This window comes from Erigeron canadensis, chromosome 7 (assembly GCF_010389155.1).
Source record: "Erigeron canadensis isolate Cc75 chromosome 7, C_canadensis_v1, whole genome shotgun sequence".
NCBI classification, from domain to species: domain Eukaryota; kingdom Viridiplantae; phylum Streptophyta; class Magnoliopsida; order Asterales; family Asteraceae; genus Erigeron; species Erigeron canadensis.
In genome coordinates, this window is record NC_057767.1 from 27118414 (window position 1) to 27137043 (window position 18630).

The window sequence follows — 18630 nt, forward strand, 5'->3', positions numbered from 1 at the left end:
CGAAATCTTGATGGGGAGATAAAACTTGCTGAACATAAGGTCATGGGTTGAAATATTATAAAATGAGTTTTCTCTTAAATTGGTATTTTAGTGATATGATCGGATGGTACAATTAGTACCACATTAATACTCCAGTGACTAGTTAGTGATCCAAATTAATTCTTAAAAATAAAAAAACCACTCTTAATCGACACTTGGACAAAATTAAAAGGAAAGTCATTGAGAAAAATAAGTGGATTACACTAAGTTATCGTGTCGCGGCGATAAGAATATTACTTGATCCCTCCTTTCCATTTTAAATATGTTAGTTTGAAATTAAAAGGAAAGTCATTGAGAAAAAAATAAATTAGGCTTTTAATCTTAACCATTTAAATTAATAATCAGAATCAATCTTAGCCGTTTAAACTCTTTAACAGGTCTCTCTATAATTTACAACTGGCATGTATTCTCACGCACACATCTAAAGCTCTCCGGCCGTTCCCCAAAACAAGTTTATCTCAATTTATCCTGGTTTCTATTTGCGCCACCACCACCATATAGGTCGCCAATTCGCCATCACCGCCCATAGGCCATAGTCTCTATTTATCTCCAATTCAGTTGTAGAATAAAAAAGGAGAGACATGTGTAGCCTGAACAATCAGACCCAAGGTATTTTTATTTTCTTTTGATCATTATGTATTATTATTTCTGGTGATTTTATTTATTAAGAAATTGTTGAGTTGATTATTTTATGTGAATGTTTTTAATCTTTGAATTTGATCAATTAAATGGAATTGAAATCAAGGATCTCTCACATTTCTTTAATTCTATGTTTTTCGGATGATGAAACAGATATGCAAATGATCAGTTCTATGTCTCTTATATGAATTTAAAATCTCTTATTTTCGTTTTAATATATAGTGTGTATGTGTATTATTAGGTTTCAAATATGATCACATTACCTACAAGTTAAAGTTGTTACAAATCAAAATTGTTTTGATAGTTACCTGTGTGCATTTTTTTTATCATTATCATCTCCATAATAATATCATTAAAATGTGCCTTCAAAAACTTTGTGAGAAGTCTCGAAATAATTTGTCTGACTAAATTATCACATATGTTATGGTGATTAAGAAGTAGTTGAGTATTGTTATTTCAGTTCATGTTGTAAATTGGTCTTTTGATTGACTCTAATATTCGAGTTTTGCAGGTGTAAACATGGGATTAGAGATCAAATTTTTGACCCATGTACGAATGAATGCAGTCAATTTTGATAATGTACTATCACTTAGGATCAAACGGGTAATTTAGAGAGGAACCGATTAAATGGAAACCTGCCAATGGGCCGACAGGTAAAATTTCATCAAGTGTATTTACAATGCTCAAAACTTCCCAATGCATCATATTAATGAAAATAAAGATGATTTTTGTAATAATCTTAGTTAGCATATGGCGTTGCCATTTGCAGGTTCATGTTATTGGCTAGCTTGCGAAAGCATGATAAGTGGAACAGAATGAGGCCTGGCAACATAGTGACAGTCCCATAGAAAGACAATTGACCACCCCATAAGTGCAGCAGTAGCAGTGTTAGCTGGCCTCACGAAAGGTGAGGATTGCGAACTATCAAGGGTATACAATGAGGCGATGAAGAGAAAAAAACAAGGGTACTGAGCCTTTTTATTTTAATATATAAATTTTTTGTGTACTGAGGCTTTTATGTCATTGTGAATTGCATAAACTCTTTACTCCTTCACCCGTAGTTCTTTTTTTATAACACTATGAAAGGCCTTCAGGCTAGTAAGGGAAGAAGGAGATGGGTTCTCAGAGGTGCTCCTTGAGTTCATTTGCTTTTGGTTTAATATGGTATCGATAGCAATAGCTGTTTTTCCAGTTTGTCGGTCCCCGATTATAAGTTCTCGTTGACCACGGCCTATAGGAACCAGGCTAGTAGCTGATAGAGTAGAAGGTGGGATTCTATATTCTATAGCCTATGCGCCTGCTTATGATGAGATAGAAGTAGGCTCCCGGTGCGTCTTCCTTCGGTCGGCTTGTCATCGAAGGATGTTAGCCAAATCAGAAGGGTCATGTTTTTTCTCTGACTACTTGCTTTTTTAGCCGATACAAGTTCATGGAAAAAATGGTATATCCGATTGCATGCGATGTTTGATATTTTCAAAGGAGGTCAGAGAAGGAGAGGCTTAACATTGGTAGCAATACCGGTGGGGAGTAATTGAGAGTCTTCTCCCCATAGTAATTGAGAGTCTTGTACCAATAGTTGGAATGTCGTTCGATCCAATGGTAAGTTAACCTGTTTCGGTCAACAATTAGCTAAGATAATTTTAGAAAGAATTTTAGACAACTAATGAACCGAAGATTTGTAAGTGGGGTTTGGTGTTCAAGGATCTTCAACTAAAAAGGAAAGTTTTCTTATAAAAAATAATTAAACTAAGAGTTTGTTCTAGAAATGAGTTCGAAATGATCTTTGAGATCGAAATACTTTGAGTAAATAAGAAAACGGTTGCAGATAATGTAAAATAGTGACAAATAAAGTATAAATCTTAACGAAATACGAATAAAAGTAAAGATCTTAATGAAATGCAAATAAAAGTAAAGACACCAGAATTTTGTTGACGAGGAAAAACCCTTAATCCAGTTAAGTGATCTTAGGTAAAAAACCCCGGGAGGATGCAATCGACCCTCCAGCTATTCTTTTATTATGATATTCGTTTATGAATAAGTGATTACAATGAAATGAAGAACTGAATAAATACAAATTGCTAATCGACTAAGTTGTTTGTTGTTGGTGATTGCTGAGTAGATGTTGTTGTAGTGAGAGTGTTAATGTGCTTGTTCGTCCTCTCGTGCAGATCAATCCTTCCTCCTATTTATAGAGCTAGACGTTGAACCGTATCTCCGAAATATCCGGGATCTTCCTTGAATAACTCTTCCTTGCTGATTTGACTTGACATGACCGTTGAGAACTATTCTTCAAGTAATTCTGTTGTCAATCCCGATTCTTGCGGATGAAGTGGTAGACTAGCCGTTATAACACGTTCTTAATATAAAACTTGTTTTTGACCTAATTCCTGCAAATAAGATCTAATATACTGGACGTATATTCGTTAGTTCAATCATAGATCTTGAAGAGATCAAGATCCTTACATGTCAGGATAACATAAATTTAACGGCCATAATTATCAATACAGGATCAAGGATCTTCTAATTCCATATAGTATTACGAAGTTATTATAAAAGGACTTAAACTGTAAAACGTATTCAAGATCCTGACAGTAAAAATTCTACCCCAAACATAACCCATGCTTTGTATAATTCTTTTTGTTTCGTTATATGTCTCAAAACGGTGGCTCAGGCGGTTTGGGCAGTTAGAAGTTAAGTAACGGGTCAAAATGGGTAAGATCTTCTTACAACAAGGTTAATACGGGTATTTATTTGTGTTGGCTGTAAGTTATATAATTTGAAGGTCATTTTTACTCATTTATAATACTCTAATTACATGGGGCATGGGTGACTTGGATTTGTTTGATTCAAATGATATACAAACTTATGTCCTCAGGCCGTGTTTTTAAGCTTTATCTATATTATGGAAAACTCACCGAAAGACTATTCTACTCGGATGATTTATCTATGTTCCATCCTATTCAAGATGGATGATTCCGATATAGGTTGTAAAGACTGTCTTGCCATCATTAAAGTCTATTTTGTTATTTTATCAAAATTGCAGGTATGGAAGCAAATTAATTCTTAGTTATGGACTTCTTATTGTGGTAACGATGTGTGGACATCATTAAGTAATTATATTCATGAATTTGTTAATTTTCTATACTTATAATTAGCTTTTCATTACTTAACTCTGAATTTGTTGTTTTGTACTTTATATATTTATATATTTTGCATTCCTAATTTTTAATCTCCCATTACTCGAGTTTTTAATATTGACAAATACTTTTTTTTTTTTTTGAACATTTGACAAATACTTAATACTATCACATATAAAAAAGAATATATCAATTGGTTAAAACCAGTTTATAGTTTATTCCTGAATCAATGACAACTTTTAAAGTTATGGTTAGTTTCATTACAAATAAAACTTCATTTTGAGTGACAGTGACAAAACTTGAACATACTTATTAAGGGGCGAAAATAAAAGGCAAACTTTATGATTCCGAAAGACACAATGGGCATAAAAATAAATCAAAAGCTTATAGCAACTTAACGAACTTGAAGTTCTCAACATTCGCCGATCTGAATTTGATATCTAAACGGCTTCTTCGATAACCACGAAGTTATTAGTAAAATTATCGTAAAACACACAAATAAACCATCTTTTTAAGAAATTATTGATGATAATAATTTTTGTTTTTAAAAGAAGAGTCTACAGATAGTCTCAAAGCATGACAATAAACAAAACAGGTGAAAAATAACAAAACATGAACAAAACAATTTAAAAGAATAAACCCTTTTATAGTAAAAGAAGTCATGATCAAACTACAATTGTCAACAAACTAAAATAAAACAAATGAAAAATTAAAAAAAAAACATAATAATTCAATATGAAATAATAAACAAACACGAACAAAATCAAAAATAAAATTAAAGTGATATAAAAAACACCGTATGTTTTTTTTATTAAAAATTTATTGAACTTGGTTTGTTTATTAAAGATAGGAAGGCGAGTAATAATATGAATGAGAATGTAGGTTGTATATATAATAATTTATTGGAAGAGTTTTGAAGATATTATATATCTTTAAATTTAAAAAAAAAAATTGTTATGATATAAGAAGATTTATGATAAAGTTTTAAATATAATTATTTATCTATAAGCAAAAAAAAAAAAAACTCTTAAAAAAAAGAAGAAAGAGAGTTCTAAAGTAATTAGGAGAGATTTTTAGTCCTAAAAATAGCTTTAAAAGGTGTCAAGTGTACCCCCAATTTGATTTTTTGTTATAAGATAGATAATAGTTTATCTAGATACATTATTTCAAAATCTTTTGGTTTCGAAAGATGTATGTATATATAAACAAGTATTAAAATATAACAAATAAAACAATAAGTTTTTATTAACTGTAAATTACTGTGCATCAATATATATATACATGTAGTTCTTAAATCTTCGTCCATCAAATTTATCATGATCTAAGGGTCAAAATCTTGTCTTATTTATTTTACGTTAATATTTGTTTTATAATAACAACCCTTATATATCTATATCTATATTCCTTTATAAAAAGAATAACACTTTCTCTCCTAAATGTTAAAAGTTACATATAACAAAATTACACTTATACCTTCATTATACTCTATCACTTGAACACACCCAACCCACCTTTTTTTAGTATATGTATAACATTACGATTTAAACATGTTTCATTCGGGGAAAAAATAGGTGTACATCAGATAATTTGTCATGTCAATTGTATCAGTCGCAATGTGGAGTACCATGCTTATATATATATATAAGGAGTTTGTTAATGGCAACCCTTAGGGCTGCCATTATTAATTAATTTGATTCATTAAAATTTGTACTTTTTCTTGTGAAAATCCAGGGGGCGATTATTGATATATAAAGTACTACTTTTTATGCATGTAATAAGCTATTAATGACAACCCTTAAGGCTATCATTATTATTTTCCATATATAAGTTACTAGCTAATCAACCCGGGTTCAACCCGGGACAGTTAATTAAAAATTTAAAACCAAAAAATATATCAAAATATATATGTATGTAATTTGTTGTTAATATATTATAATTTAATACGGAGATAGCAACATACATGTAAAGATGAACATTAATATATAAACCGATTAGGGTGATGAAAAATTAAAAAGCAACTATCATAAATCAATGGTAGATATGAAACTAAAAATAAAGAGTTAGTATAAAGTCAATTAAAATTTCATATTATTTGAAAAAATTAAGGTTAAAAAAATAATATGAAAAATAAATAAATAAATAAATGACATATTACCTAATATACAAAATAGTTTTTGAAAGAAAAAAAAATCTATTATGACATCATATCTTTTTGAAAATAGTTGAAAAAATAATGACATGTCATATAAGTAAAAATCTTCTAAAAACAATCTTGTTTTATTTAGATACTAGTTTTAATACCCGTGCACGATGCACGGCCGACATAATTTATTTTTCAATGTTTGTTGTGCATATTAATAAAAGTTTATACCTATTTTGTATTCCTAAAAATCTAAATTAAGCATATAAATCTGTTTTTTTAAGACATTATAAATATAAATCCAAACACTTTAAATAAATTGTTTAATACAACGATCTAACTATTGCAAAAATACACAAAATTATAGTTCAACTGCCATTATCAACACAGTATTGATGTATAATATTATTATGAATCTAATACAAAATAAATAAACATATAAATAAATAAATAATTTAATAAAATACCGCTTAAGAAGTAAAAATCATATCTATATAGTTTTATTTTCTTCACTGGAGAAAAAAAAATCTGTAGTTGCATGAATAATTAACACATCAATAGATATTTGGATAAATTAATGGCAAGGCAAACCATGAACAAACAAATCCAATATTGACATGTTTTGATTTGTTACGATATAAATATAACGTTTCAATTATTAGTTTAAATTAATATATGATAATCAATATGAAAAAATAATAATAAAAATAAACAATACTGCTACCTTCAAGAATAATGGGATAGTCGACTTTAAAAGTTGCAATTATCTTGACAAAAGATTCTGATGAGACAATGGAATTTAGATATAACAATCTTGTTTTATTTAGATATAAGAGATTTAATAATACTTCATGTAAAAAAAATATGTTTATGAATTTTGATCAACGGAAACACTTAAAAGATAATATAAAATTATAAATTAAAATATAGGAGACATGATATGCTCTAAAATGCATGGAGTTTTTTCTTATTGTTTCTAATCAAGTCAAACTAATGTTATAAACTTTAGAAAACTCATTTGCTGAATATGAACACATGTTATTATCTTGTGATATAATTATCGGACAACTTCAAAAAATAAATCATAATCAACTTAAATACACTAATACGAGCATCTATTATTGGAATTTTCCTTTCTTTTCTTTTTTTTTCCCCCTGTCATATCAATCAATTGTTACAACAATATTTCTATTTCTATTATAAATAAAAAAAAGAAACCAGAAAAATTTCAAACAGATAATAATTCTTGTAGTACTTCGTCTAGTAAATATATTAAATGAACTTCATCAAGAGCAAATACAAATACGTCACAACTTCACATGGCCAATTCCTCCTTTGAATGACCCATACAGAGGTCTTGACCTCTTGAAAATAAAAACATCTTCGATGTCAACAGCATTGGTTTCGTCGGGTGTATCTTCACTAGACTGTGTCGTTGCATATACTTGCACGCTTAATGCCTTCTTTTGAGGGGCACCAGCTTTTATATGTTCATCAAAAAATTGGATCAGTTCGTCTTTTGTCAACTGCTTCAATTCCGCAACCTGTTTCATTACAATAATTAAGATCACAACTTGTCACAATCATGGTCTGAAAGGTATAAAGTTAACGAAAAGAAACAAGTACTTGGAAATATGACTCTTTGATAAAGTGTTTGTAGATTTATAATGTAAAAAAAAGGAATAAATAAACCAAAATAAGACAAATTGTCGGAAAAGTATTTACGAATAACTTTAAAGCTACTTGGAAATATGTGAATGTATTATAAACAAAAAAAAGATTCATACCTCGTGGTCTTTCCTATCAAACTTGAGGGTGCCATCCTGGATTTCTCGCCAAAATTGTGAAGATTCTTCTCTTAAGTTCTTATGCTTCTCAAGCTTCATCTCAATCAATGCATTAACATTGCTCTGTGCCATCACAAAGATGAATATATCAATAATGTTTTTCATCATTTTGTACCAGGATTTCAATTACGATGATGGACTTGATAATGTCTAATTGGAGTAAATTCATATTCCAAGGAATTACAAGGCGATTTCATGACTAAGCTAAGCAGGCATTGTTCTTCTGGGTAAAGGAGTTTGCATACACTACAATTACACACTGTTTCATCGGCATCACACCACACTAGAGGCAGCAATATGGGCGGGTCGTACACATTGGGTGACAAGTCAAAACAGGGTCAGGTTGAAGCATGTGGTTTTTTAATGCAAAACAGGTCACCTGGATTGGGTGGACCAGGTAACACTTTGACAACTTCATTTAAAAAAAAATAAGTAATACATAATAACAATGATTAAATGTTTTTATAAAAGCAATTTTAGGAGGTTTTGCCTCACTATGGGGACCTTTTGACCCCTTTGGCCCATCCAAGTCATTTTATCTATAGCTAAACTATTTAATTAGACCTGTTTGGGATTTCAAATATAACAAAAAAAATTGACCCAGTCATATGTAAACTTCTGACCTTATATTCATCATCTGGCATTTCATATAGTTTACTCTCAAACATCTTTAGGAATGCCTGAACCCTTGACTCGATATGTTTAGGGCCCTATCAGATACAAATAGACAGGATTAGTTAAGTCATAAATCAAACATCATATGAATAGAACATGATAATGTGGGCCACCTTTACTGTAGATTGTATGATAAACTGTACTCCACGAATGCCAGAGTCGTTCCTAAATTATTCCATTCAGACATATTGCTATCAGTTAGATACAAAATGAAACTGGATTCAAATATAAAATATAACAGATTCTTTTGAAGTAGCAGGTGCTTCAAATACCTCTGCATAAGCACGGTGATGTAACCAAGTTGCTCAACTGATCTAAGTTGGTGGAAAGCTGGTTGTTTAGCAATAAGGGCAACAAGTTGAAGTTTAATATTCAACTTGAAATCGTCCTGATGTACCTGTATATAAAAATTCATACACGACATGCTAATGAATAATTTATTTATGAGTACCAAGAGTTTATATGATATACAGAAATCTCCTAAACTAAAGATCTGGTGCTCATACGAAAGCTCATGAAGCTTACTGCAAGAACAATACCACTATTTACCGAACTGTTACATCTCACGGTAGCGGAAATAGTAACATTTTAACTCACAAAAATATTGGTGCTCTTAATTATTAAAACAATATAGCTCACTGTTTTGTAGGAATATATTAAGTTTCTAAACTATCAGTCATTGAAACTTACTTGAATGTAGTGAAGAAGAGCTGAATTTTCATCACTTGGATTCAGGCCCTCTTTTGTGTAGCGATACTTAATCCCCCTTTCAAGGTTGACAATCCTATTCGCAAGATGCTGAGATGGGAATAGAGCTTGAGATAAAGGCTTGGTAGCCTTAAATAGTACATTTTCAACATGTTCAATCATTGATTCAGCTTCACTTGGTTCAATATTCCCTGAATATGAAAATAAAGCTGAATGCTAAAGTTACGTGGAAAAAAAAACAACTCTTGTGCAGTAGAAAACAAACCTGCGGCATAGCACTCTATAAAGATCCTTGACAAAATTTGAGGATACATTCTTGACAGATCTTCAGGTTCAAGAGCAGTAAGAACTCTGAGCTCATCACTCCAAGGCCATGATTGTTCTTTTAAAAGTAATGAACAATAATACATAGCCTGCTGATATGGTTGTTGAAACTTGAAATTCTCATATTGCTTCATGACCAATTCCTACAAAAAGCGGAAACAAGTACATGACATATGAGAGATGAAAACAGTGGATATTAGCAACATAACTAACGAAGTTGCTTTACCCTGATCACATAGAATCTGTCGGCTTTAACTTCAAAAGTTCTAATTTTCTCGATTACTGTCTCAAGTAAGATATTTAACTTGTGACTATATCCAGTCAAAGTCACCTAAAATTTATAAAAACAATAAGTTCACAAGTGAGGAGAAAGGTGTCGATATAAACTAAAATGAGAAAAAAATAAAAAACATAAAAAAACCAGTTAAACAATAAGGTATTGATATCAAAAGATCTAATCTTCCTAGATCATTTCTCTATACATGGGGGAGATATGATGGTAAAAATGACAGAACAGAGTAGGCTGGTCCAACACAATATCCTTGTATCACTTTTGATATCCTCATCTCTTTTTTTGCACAAGTTTGAGAAATTATTTACCTGGAAACCATTATCAGTATGTGAAATGTCATAGTAAAGACCAGCAACCTGAGCATCATAAGCTGAAATGTACAAATAAGAAGTATGAGGAATAAAATATACAAAACCAAATGCGACATAAGCCAGAAGTATCATCAAACAAAAAAGCATAACATTTCTTGATTTCAGTAAGCTTTATGACAAACCATATTCATTTAAGTAATCCATCAATAGCCGTGTTGAAATGTCAGTAATCACAATTGCTTCAGGGGAAATGCCACCGAATGGACAGTAGAAATCTAATTTAACAAAAGCTTTGGGAGTCAAAAATGTTGTATCCGGCTTGTACCATAACCTTGAAAATTCTGATTTCCTCAACATAACTGGAAGATTCACCTGTTGAGAAATTCAAAAGACCATGAGAGTCAAATTGAAAATAAGATAAGATTTTACTTGGATTATAACAGCAATCACACCTTCTCTTTGACACTCTTAATTGACAGATCCTCAGGGATAAACACATTACGGCTGGGCAAGTGTAGGTTTTCTTCAGGAGCTCTATCCATCCATTCCTGTAATGCCCACAAAATATTTAAAATTTGACGGTTCAAGTAACAAAAATGTCAAATAACATCACAAACATGTACAGGTTCACACCTGAATGATGGAGCCAGTGATTTTTTCGACAGAATATGCAGTTCCATACCATGGCTCTGTTAGGTTGGTTTGCCCCTCAAAGTTCGTTGACTCCCAAAAAATTCTATGTAAAACAAGCATAATTAAAAAGTTGCATAAGTTGGACCAACACCAATAAGTTCTAACAGATTAAATTAGCTATCCCTTGTGAATTGGCGAATGGCAAAACTTGCTATGACTATTATTCTAAATCTGCTACCAAGTTACATCAGGAAACTGAACAAAATCATCGATAAAGAAGTACCATTTTACTGCAGATAGTATATATTATTGTACCTGGCATTGTTTGGTGTGAGCTCAGCTAGTGTGGACTTAATAACGTCTGGGGAGAAGTTTGAAGGTAAAGATGACCCGACTAGCCAATCTTTCATAGGATACAACTGCCATGTTGTTCAAAGAGATTAATTTAATAAGTAATCAACTGGGTAATTTCTTATGAACATTAAGACAGCAAAAAGTTTGCTACAAGCTTTGGATATAAAGAATAACAAATTCTTCGCTTTAGATAAAAAAAAATGCAGTTAATATCGGGTCATTGGAACAATAATTACATTCTTCATCAACACTACATCTCATTTTTACGCTCTGGTTTCCATGTCTAACTCATCCTTTATTGTGATAAGATACCACATTGTTATTGTGTTTAATTTGTTTTTAGTAAGCACATCAATCATAAACACTTATATAGAATAGCTATGAGAATAAAAATTTACTGATTGCAAAGAATCACTATATTACCAGGTGAAAAATACCTGCATATTTGATGAAATTTTCACCACATAATCAATTGGGGGAATTTTATCCTGATAATGGAAAGTCATCTCGCAGATTGTTGAAAGCTTTATTGATAACATCAAAAGAACAATGTTAGAAATTGAAAATGATGCACCTTTATCTGATGACCTTAATAAAACTAGGTAAATAAAAAAATATAGGACTCAAAATACCAGGAGTTACCTACATATTTGAAGAAACATGTAACATGATATGACAGCCCAATATAACTATAATATATGAATTAGATCAAGACCCAGCAGATCACTGGACATCTATAATTCTAAAGGTATTAGGTGAATAAATCCTACAATCCAGGTAAAAAAATCTACAAGTGAGGATCGTCGAAATTGTTGCATGTGATGCAATTACATGAAGTGGATTATCATTATGTTATAGTATTCCATGAAGCAAGACTTGAACCCACAACACATAGGCTGATGGGACACCAAAATACCGCCAGGCCAAAGACCCTTTTGATGGCCTATAAATAAAATTTGATGTAAATTATGTTTGCAACCAAGACTTATGCCCTAGTAACTAAACTGGAAGCAGATACATGGTTGCAACTAATCTTATCTACAAGTTATTTGTTAATCCTACATATCGGTTTCATCTGAAGGCAGATAGGAATTATTATTAATTAGGTTATATTACATTTTGGATATTTATGTGACTCTTGATTATTAGTATAAGGGGCTTAAATTACTATTTGATTAGGGTTTCTGTCCATCAACTCTTCTGGAGAGTGGATGTACCTCATAGGTCATTAGAAAAGACAGTCTCCTGATACAGCATGAAATCAATGCTATCTATTAATTTCAGTTCCAGTTAATATAAAAGTCATTTCAGTTTTGTCATTATTCAACAACATATATCTCAGCATATCATGTTAATTCCGACCTGCATGCAGGAGTATACTTTAGAAACAACATAGCTCTAAAGTTTGCATCTTTACCTCATTATATATCCACTCGCACACACCAGATTGTTGCAAGAGTGAAATGTACTTGAACAGAAGCCCAATAATATGTTCAACCTTTTCTGGTGTTTTGCAGAGAAAACAGATAGTTCCACCATGCGTTTCATGAAACATACAATACAAATAAAGTCAAAAACTAATACACTTACAAGAAACCATAGCCAGATTTTAGGTAACACATGGTTATCCACAATATTAATCGCTGGAATGTAGGAACGAAGAAGTGAACATGCATACATATACAGAGGACTAAAGATACTGACCATGACCAGCATCACTTAAATCAATAACCACTTTAAAGAAAGAGTACTCCATAGTCCAGTCAGATTCACCAGCAGATAAACTTGTTGCCCAACCTGCAACCATTTCATGTGACAATTCACGCATGTTTCAAATAACTAACGTCAACTCCGTGGCAAAAAAGACATGAAAAATGTAATTCGCAGTTTAGCATATTGTAGATAGTAAAATTCCTAAGATGCCCTTCAACAGACAAGCTTGACAAAGCTTGTGGGCAAAAATCAATATCATCTATATCATGTAACTATTAAAGATAATAAATGTGAGAATTCGAAATACTAAAAAGTAAATGTTGTGGTTTTCTGGGACAACTTAAATGAAAGGTGGTAAGAATTAATATGTTTTATGTACATTCTAACATTTGCTTCATTTGAACACTCTTAACAGGAATAGAACTCACACTGTACAGTACTACAGTGTACGCTACATAAGGGCAAATCAAAGACTTCCTAACTTTATAGAAGCTCGTATTAATTAAAGCTATGTGTTGATAATTCTACTGCACAAGTATAACGACATACTGCAGCATGACGAAAACATATACACACAAGATGAAGGAAAAATGAGATGTGCAAAAAGTTCTAAAAATGCTGAAAACTCACCAAGCTTCTTCAAGATATAGAATAGAGATCCTTCTCCTTCATGACCAATCAAGTGACCAAGATACCTGCATGGTCCTTCCATATAATGATGTATACCAGGTGTAATCGGCCATAAAATTCTCAGCTTGTTGCCACGTTTTATAGGGACTGTTTTGACAATAACCTGGGTAACAAGTGCAAGAAGATTAGAACATAATTTCTATCATTCTATCCAGATTCCAGATATCACAATAAGTCTTCAAACTGGAAAAAGAAAATACAAAACGGCACATAAATAACAAACACAAATGTTTACAGGGTAACAAAACTATACTTTAGACAATAATCATATCCAATCTATCCTTAAAACACATGGAAAATTGGAGGAAGGATGATTATTGTAAATGTAGATCAAAGAGATAAGAAAATAAACATCAGTTTTGTAAATACCTGAAGATGTTCAGAGGTGCAGGGTTGGCCAGGGAAACTGGGCTGTTTGCGGTTAATATTCCTAATTTCTTGAAATTTGCTCAGCACACTGCTTTCAATTTTATCCAGACTTTCTAAAAATATTATATATTAAAAACAATGGGTTAAATGAGCTGATAATGATTAATCTTTAATAATGCTATATTAACACAAGCGTACCTTTTGCATACACAACTAGATTCATGAGGTTGGCTGAGTAATTTTCTGTGTAAAACTTGATGAGTTCATCCCTTGTATCTACCCCTCGTGCTTTTGGTTTTACCTCAAGAGTGTCCCAGTTCCCTATTGATGCAACAAGATACAAAACAACTGCTATTTAGCATTTTCAGAAAGCTACGTTTTTTATACAGATTCAGATAAAAAGTCCGATATATATCTAAAGAAGAGAACCTCTTAGTAACTAAGTTCAGATACCATACAATGTCTCACAAAAGCTATGCTTTACACGAATACTAATAACAAAAGTGGAACGAAAAGATCATGAAGTTCTTGAAAAATAAGTGGCTATGTGTTATGGAACATCCAATGCAAGTTGTGTAATTTTCAATAATTAAGTTCACAGTTAAGATGTTTTGTTGACAGTTGCATTACTGAAGCTTAAGCATTGTAGTTTAGTACTGTGTAGATGTAGGATGTGCGAGTTAAGGTGGGCAACCATTTGGTAGCACTCTTCTGCAGGTAAACCGCAAGAAGTAATCCATAAAGAATAACTTAGCTTAAAAAGTCATAGGTATAGTTCGTTACCCATCAAGTCATCGCCATAGACCACATTTATCCAGATAACGTCACTTTATCCACACATCACTTAATGAATTAAAAAACAAACAGACTCTTAGTGTTCTTGATTTTTGTGACATAAAATTTGTTAATAAGTATAATCGGTGAGGAGCATCATTCATCTACTAAGAATACATAAACAATTTTCTTTAAACAATGTAGGTTGCTTTGGAACGTGATAACAGAGCTGTAATTGAAACCAGAAGTGGTAAAATTGAACTAAAACTGACGTATATGAGAACAAAACTAACCAGGGCAAGTATAACAAATAAGACCAACAATCTTTAACACCAGACAAAACTTGAAATACTAACCTGTACTGAACTTGTGGTAAGGGTGACCTTCTGCACTAAGATGTTTTTGCAGCTGCGAATAATGGTAAAACCAAAGAAAGAGCTTAGAACTTTAGGCTTCTATCACATATTAAACAGTTGATGTAAGGAATCAGTCAAGGTTTCTGTTAAATGATATGAAGCCTACAGAAGAATGAAAAACATGCAGACAATGACGCAAATACCAGCAGAATGATAGTAAAATGAAGGTTTAACACACAAATGTTGAGCTTAGATAAAGATACAAATGCTGAAGTTAGATAAACGATATTTATTGGAAATACAGATTATATATATTTGGGGCGGCATTACAAATAATGTGTTGTGTCGGACACCTATAGATACTTTCTACAGTTACCGCCACAAACACATATTGTGTGTGTGCAAATAATGTGTTTAATAATACGTAGGCTAAAGAGATTCCATTAACATTACCTGATTCATTCTCCAAGGATCAGAGAGTAGATTCTTCTGATTTTCTATATAACAAAAGTAGAAGGAGGGTATGACTCAAACATCATTATCAATCAATATATAAAGTAGCTGAAAACCCAAATAATTAAATGATGCTGACCAGAGTCAACTGCTTTTATTTCCCTTGTAGTTGCATCAGCTGACATCAGTGGTTTGATAAAGAACTGGGCAAATCTATAGAAGAAAAGACTTGTGAATCCAAACGGATGACTAATATTTCACAATACTAAATCTGTAGAATATTCAAGAACGAATGAAGAAGTACCTATCCAAAGCCTCTTCAAAACAGTCAGCATTAACATCAAAGTAATAGTTGGTATGCTCGGAGGATGTATAGGCATTGGTATGGCCTCCATGCTAGAAGTTGGTAATATATATATATATATATATATGAGAAAATGTAAAAGTTCGATCAAATACCGAGCTAGAAAAGAATACTTCATATGCATATTAGAAAATTGTACATGTATATATTCTAGTCTTGGTGAGTCTTGCACCAATAACAACTAATTTGAACAAATTTATCAATCCCTTGACTATGTTTAAGTCTATCAATGCCTAAATCAATATTGTTTTTCATACAGACCCAAGGTCATTGGTGCAAGTTAAACAGCATTAGACATGATACACCAAGAAAACGGAGTTCTTAAGTTTTCTTTTGTTTTCCTTCTTGAAGTTAAAGTTATAGCTAGCTAGTAACAAAAAGAATGAAAAGAAACGTAAAACATAACTCCAACAACAACTTCATCCCTGTCATTTCACCTACTTCACACTAATCGGATTAACTGGATCATTTAGTCTTCTCTAATCCCATTGAAACTACCTAGTTACTAATAATTCAAAATCCAAATTAAACTAAATAGAATTAACTGGATCATTTTGTATTCTCTCATGCATTTGAAACAGGTTTAGCAAAATATCATGGTGGTATGAGGGTTAGACACAAGAGAGAAATACTTTGATTCAACACTACAGTATATTAGAGAAGTTTCAGAATTAACAGATTTCCCTCGATTGATCAGATAAGAAAAACTTTAAAAGGTAAAATAACAAAGAGGTTCAACAACAGTAACAAATACAAGATCATATATAAATGACATTTAATTGCAAAATATTTTAGAAATAAATTTATAAATGAATACATCTTTGAGGAAAGGATTTGCAATAGCCATACAACGGGGAAACAGATCAGGACCATAGAATTGATCTTTGATGTAATAACTTGAGTAAACAAACAATAAAAGTAGACTATATCTAGTACCTCGGATATGTATGTAGAATAACTATCCTCCAAAGGATACTTCTCACTTGCATAGAATAGCATGTGTTCTGCAAATTATAAGAAATAAATGAGCTTCAAAATATAAATGAACCAACGATGCCATGACTCATAAAGTCATAAGTCTCAGATCATTCTAAGAAATCTATGACTGAGTACATATATATATAAGTTAAGAAAAATTATAGAGAACATATATCACATGAACTAAAATTACTATTATGTCGTTAAAAGGGTGTGTTGGCTTGGGCTAACAATACCGAGTTTTGCCAACTTTGCTACAGCTCAAACTGCAGAGACATCCTTAGCTATTCAAGTTGGTGAGGGGCTCCAACAATGTGTCTTTTATTTAAGTGATCATACATACTCAGAAATGAGTAACAAACTATGTTTACACACACCGCGTCAAGAAAGATGTAAAAGCCAGTCAAACAACTTTTTAGCATAGAGAATCTTTGCGATCTTATTAAAAATTTACCAACCTCCAACGTGAGATCTATTACTTTAAAGTCCAATTACAATGTAATATAATTTATCAACGATGTTTCTCGAGTGTATTATATCTGTTATGTATACTATTTGATTGAATATTTGTGAAGAACTTCATGGTCTTATCAAGTTGGAAGCTATACAACAATCCAAGTCACCTAAATCTACAATATATACAGGTAAGAATTATGCTTCTCTACTTGCATGAGAAAATCTCATGGCGAACCTAGGTTTAATACAGACAACAAAATAAAGTATTTGTATAGTGCTGCCATTATGTGATTGAATCGACGACGATGCCATATAAGCAGCATACCCAATGGCGAAGCTATGTGGTGGTCAAGGGTGGCCATGGCAACCCCGCAATTTCTATAAAACTTTATTTTTCTAGTACTATTTTTATGTATTTTTCCAGTTTAAAGGTAATTGGCAACCCCAGACTGGTATATTTCAATTTTGTAGTATAATTTTACACTTGTTAGTATCATGAAAACTGTTTGGCGACCCCAAAATACAAATCCTGGCTCCGCCACTGAGCATACCGACTATCTTAACACACACAAATGTACCTTTTTCAGTGCGGTGCCATCGATAACTAGTTTATGTTTTACTTTTAAGATGAATTTTAAGTCAAAAGAGTGTCTAAGCTTTAGTACAGGCAAGTTTTATACCCAGTTTTTTTTCTTTGATACACTCACTAACTCACTTCATTACCCGAAACCGGTTGGGACACCCATGAGTATAACTACAAAAAAAAAATATATATATATATATACACACACACACACAATATATAGATATAGCATATACCAAGAAAATGAGCAAGGCCTTCAAGACCATCAGGATCACTAAATGAACCAACCCCAACATTCATTGAAGCTGCACACTGAAAACCCACCAACAAAAATCAAAATTATTACTCATAATATCAATTGGGATATGATTAAACAAATAATATATATATACCTTATCTGTATCAGGATCAAAGATGAGGAGAACTTGAAGAGAGTTAGGAAGGACAATTCTTTTGTATTCTCTTTTATCTGTTCTTGGTTTTCTTATCTCTGTCACCGCCGAGTCATCACCCATGTTTTGTAATCCGGCAGCCATGGTGGTTTCAGAGATTCTTGGCTTGTGGAAGGGGGTGACTCGGTTTTTGTGAAAAGAATGATGTTTATGAAATTTATAGAGAAATTGGCCTTAAAAGAGATTTTAATATTTCGTGACTTTTTTGGATTATTGTATCGTAAGTCGTCGTAAATAATGTTTTTAACAATCAAATTTGATAAAACGATTAAATGATAGATAACATAATAAGTTAATACGTTGTTTTTTTTTATTATTATCTTAAAATAAAACTAAATTATTT

The 18630-nt window shown here is 31.8% G+C and overlaps 1 protein-coding gene and 1 long non-coding RNA gene across 3 annotated transcripts; one reads left to right on the forward strand and one right to left on the reverse strand.

Moving 5' to 3' along the window:
* Nucleotides 1-335: 335 nt before the first annotated feature.
* LOC122607656 lies at nt 336-3107 on the forward strand. Of its 2 annotated transcripts, XR_006325077.1 has the most exons (5): nt 336-648; nt 1190-1331; nt 1448-1643; nt 1773-2277; nt 2847-3107. It is a non-coding gene; the product is annotated as an uncharacterized LOC122607656 (long non-coding RNA). The 2 variants fall into 2 exon arrangements; XR_006325076.1 differs by lacking the exon at nt 1773-2277.
* Nucleotides 3108-7053: 3946 nt separating this feature from the next.
* Nucleotides 7054-18424, reverse strand: LOC122606886 (insulin-degrading enzyme-like 1, peroxisomal). The gene is made up of 26 exons (XM_043779772.1): nt 18228-18424; nt 18072-18147; nt 16755-16822; nt 15759-15850; nt 15594-15667; nt 15455-15498; nt 15002-15053; nt 14070-14192; nt 13872-13984; nt 13443-13605; nt 12804-12896; nt 12517-12602; nt 11537-11623; nt 11061-11164; nt 10746-10848; nt 10565-10660; nt 10295-10484; nt 10110-10171; nt 9736-9840; nt 9451-9652; nt 9168-9376; nt 8750-8874; nt 8591-8642; nt 8426-8512; nt 7743-7865; nt 7054-7499 (listed from the first exon to the last, which is right to left on the reverse strand). The coding sequence occupies exons 1-26, from the start codon at nt 18369-18371 to the stop codon at nt 7263-7265; spliced, it is 2910 nt and encodes a 969-aa protein (XP_043635707.1). The 5' UTR covers nt 18372-18424; the 3' UTR covers nt 7054-7262.
* Nucleotides 18425-18630: the final 206 nt, after the last annotated feature.